Source organism: Buceros rhinoceros, unplaced genomic scaffold (assembly GCF_000710305.1).
Source record: "Buceros rhinoceros silvestris isolate BGI_N320 unplaced genomic scaffold, ASM71030v1 scaffold7642, whole genome shotgun sequence".
NCBI lineage: Eukaryota > Metazoa > Chordata > Aves > Bucerotiformes > Bucerotidae > Buceros > Buceros rhinoceros.
Genome location: NW_010399408.1, coordinates 23,877 through 25,924, shown reverse-complemented (window position 1 = coordinate 25,924; position 2,048 = coordinate 23,877). Strand labels below are relative to the sequence as shown.

The following is a 2,048-nucleotide window of genomic DNA, read 5'->3' as shown; positions in this document are numbered from 1 at the left end:
AAACTAATGGACACAGCATAAGCTTAGCATAACTTCTTAAATAAGTGAAAACTCCTACACCTTTAGAACAAACAAAACATTTATTTAATCAAAACAATTTGCAGAAGTTAAAAACAGAAACTACAATACTGGCTGTAACAAAGGCACATATCCTCTCCCTTCCAAACAAAACCATAACGGATGCCTTAGGAAAAATGTGTTCTAGGACTTCCACAGGAAGATTTGTTTGCTTCTATAGAACAAATTTGCCAGTTCTAACCACTGATGACAAGAGCCAGCTGCAAATGTGAAACATGCTCATTTTCTTATTTCTTTATGAGAGCCTACCAAAGCTACAACATGAAACTACCACCTGCATTATACTGGAGAACTTGTTAAAATTCACTGGAAGAACAGGGATTTGAACAAGGCCTTAAAGAAGGTCAGCATAAAAGATCAGTACGTGTAAGCGGCATCTCTGGAAGTTCCGATGTCAGCCATGTGTTTGTCCTGCAGGAGTACGTGCCACATTTGCACATTAAAACACACATTCTGCACTGGAATCTGATCGCTCTTCTAGGACCTTGAATACACCCATTTTTTCCTTTTGCATTTTTTCAGAGGTCTTCATTTGGTCTAGGATTAAAACAAAACAAGGATCAACAACAACAGGTGAAGTGTCTGCAACCTTACTATTTCAGGCAGAAAAGTACCTATTTTTGTTTGGATTTGGAAAGCAAGTTGATAAAATCATTTTCCTCCTCCATAAGCAGATTGCTACTAGAAGTTTGTGCTTGAAAATATTTTTCAGTTGTTTAAGAAAAAAAATTTCCAACACCTCTGGCTAAATCTGAATGGAGGGAGATGAGCAGCTTTGAAACCTGCCTGAACTAGTCCTGTTTTCCTGAGAAAACAGAACGCAGTGAACCTATTCAGTGGAGTTACTAGGAGGAACAGAAAGTCATAGCTCTGCAAAGCGATATTCTGTTTCTGAAGTTCAAAGCCCTGCATCTTGGGCTCCTAGCACTTGCAATCACTGTTGACCTTCCAGTGAATATAAAGCTAATGAAAAAGCATTGTCTTTATGTCAAATTTACTAATCCTGGCTCACAGGGGTGGGAGGTTTTCCTCCATTTCAGTTTGCAGCATTTCAGTTTCTAAAGCACTTACTGAAGCACTTAGCTGTAAATATCCAGCACGTAATACTAGACTAACGTCTTTGTATAAATACTTCTTTACAGTTTTAATAGACTAATTTTGCTTAGCACAGGCAAGAAAAAAGCAATCATTATAAATATGATGCACACTAATGACGCAAAATAAATGGCACTGTCTCCGACTCAAAAGGAGAAATCAAGTTGACTAGCAGCCTGAACTTGGAAAAACAGAGACAGACCATATCTTTAGTGCATCAAAAATAATTTTCAGTATTAGCAGTCAGTTAACGGAAATAAGCAGTTTTATGAAAATTTCTTTAGACAATCTAGAAAAAAAAAGTCTATCAACAGTTTTCGTAAGACAAAGTTATTTTACTCAAACTATACATATCACACTTATTTAAGGCTAACCATCATTTTTACTTCTACAGTCTGTACTGACTTTTTCTGTATCTATGCTTTGAGACTTACCTCTCCTAAAGATGCTGAAGGAGACAAAGCATACTAAATCTAGTTTAGATAAGCTGGACAATTTTTCCTTTCTCAAAAAAGTTAAGGTTTTTTAATCATGTCTTAGCCTGATCAAGCAACAGTATTTGCAGAAAACTGTATTATTATTATTTTTATTAATATTTGATGCACTGATAAGCTATGGTAACTCTGTAAATCTCATTTTTTTTACCCTCCAAAATGTTAGACTGTATTTTGAATTATGACAATATCAAAACAGGTTTTTAAACAAGTTTGTCGAAATAAGTATTTTCTGAGAATAATTTCTCTTTTGAATAATTACAGCAATTTACAGGGAAAACTGCTTTACAGAACACCTCCTAGTCTATGCTTTTCATTCACAGTACACTCAGGGCACACTATGCATGAATGTGGTTTCACTTATTTCTTCTTCACCAAATC

The 2,048-nt window shown here is 35.4% G+C and overlaps 1 protein-coding gene across 1 annotated transcript in view; it reads right to left on the bottom strand.

The window, feature by feature from the left end:
- Positions 1–517: 517 nt before the first annotated feature.
- The window catches only part of HELLS (helicase, lymphoid-specific), a 19,191-nt gene continuing 17,660 nt past the window's right edge, over positions 518–2,048 (bottom strand). Inside the window, exon 17 of the mRNA XM_010131445.1 lies at positions 518–615. Coding sequence (XP_010129747.1) covers positions 518–615 — 98 coding nt within the window. The remainder of the gene's footprint in view (positions 616–2,048) is intronic.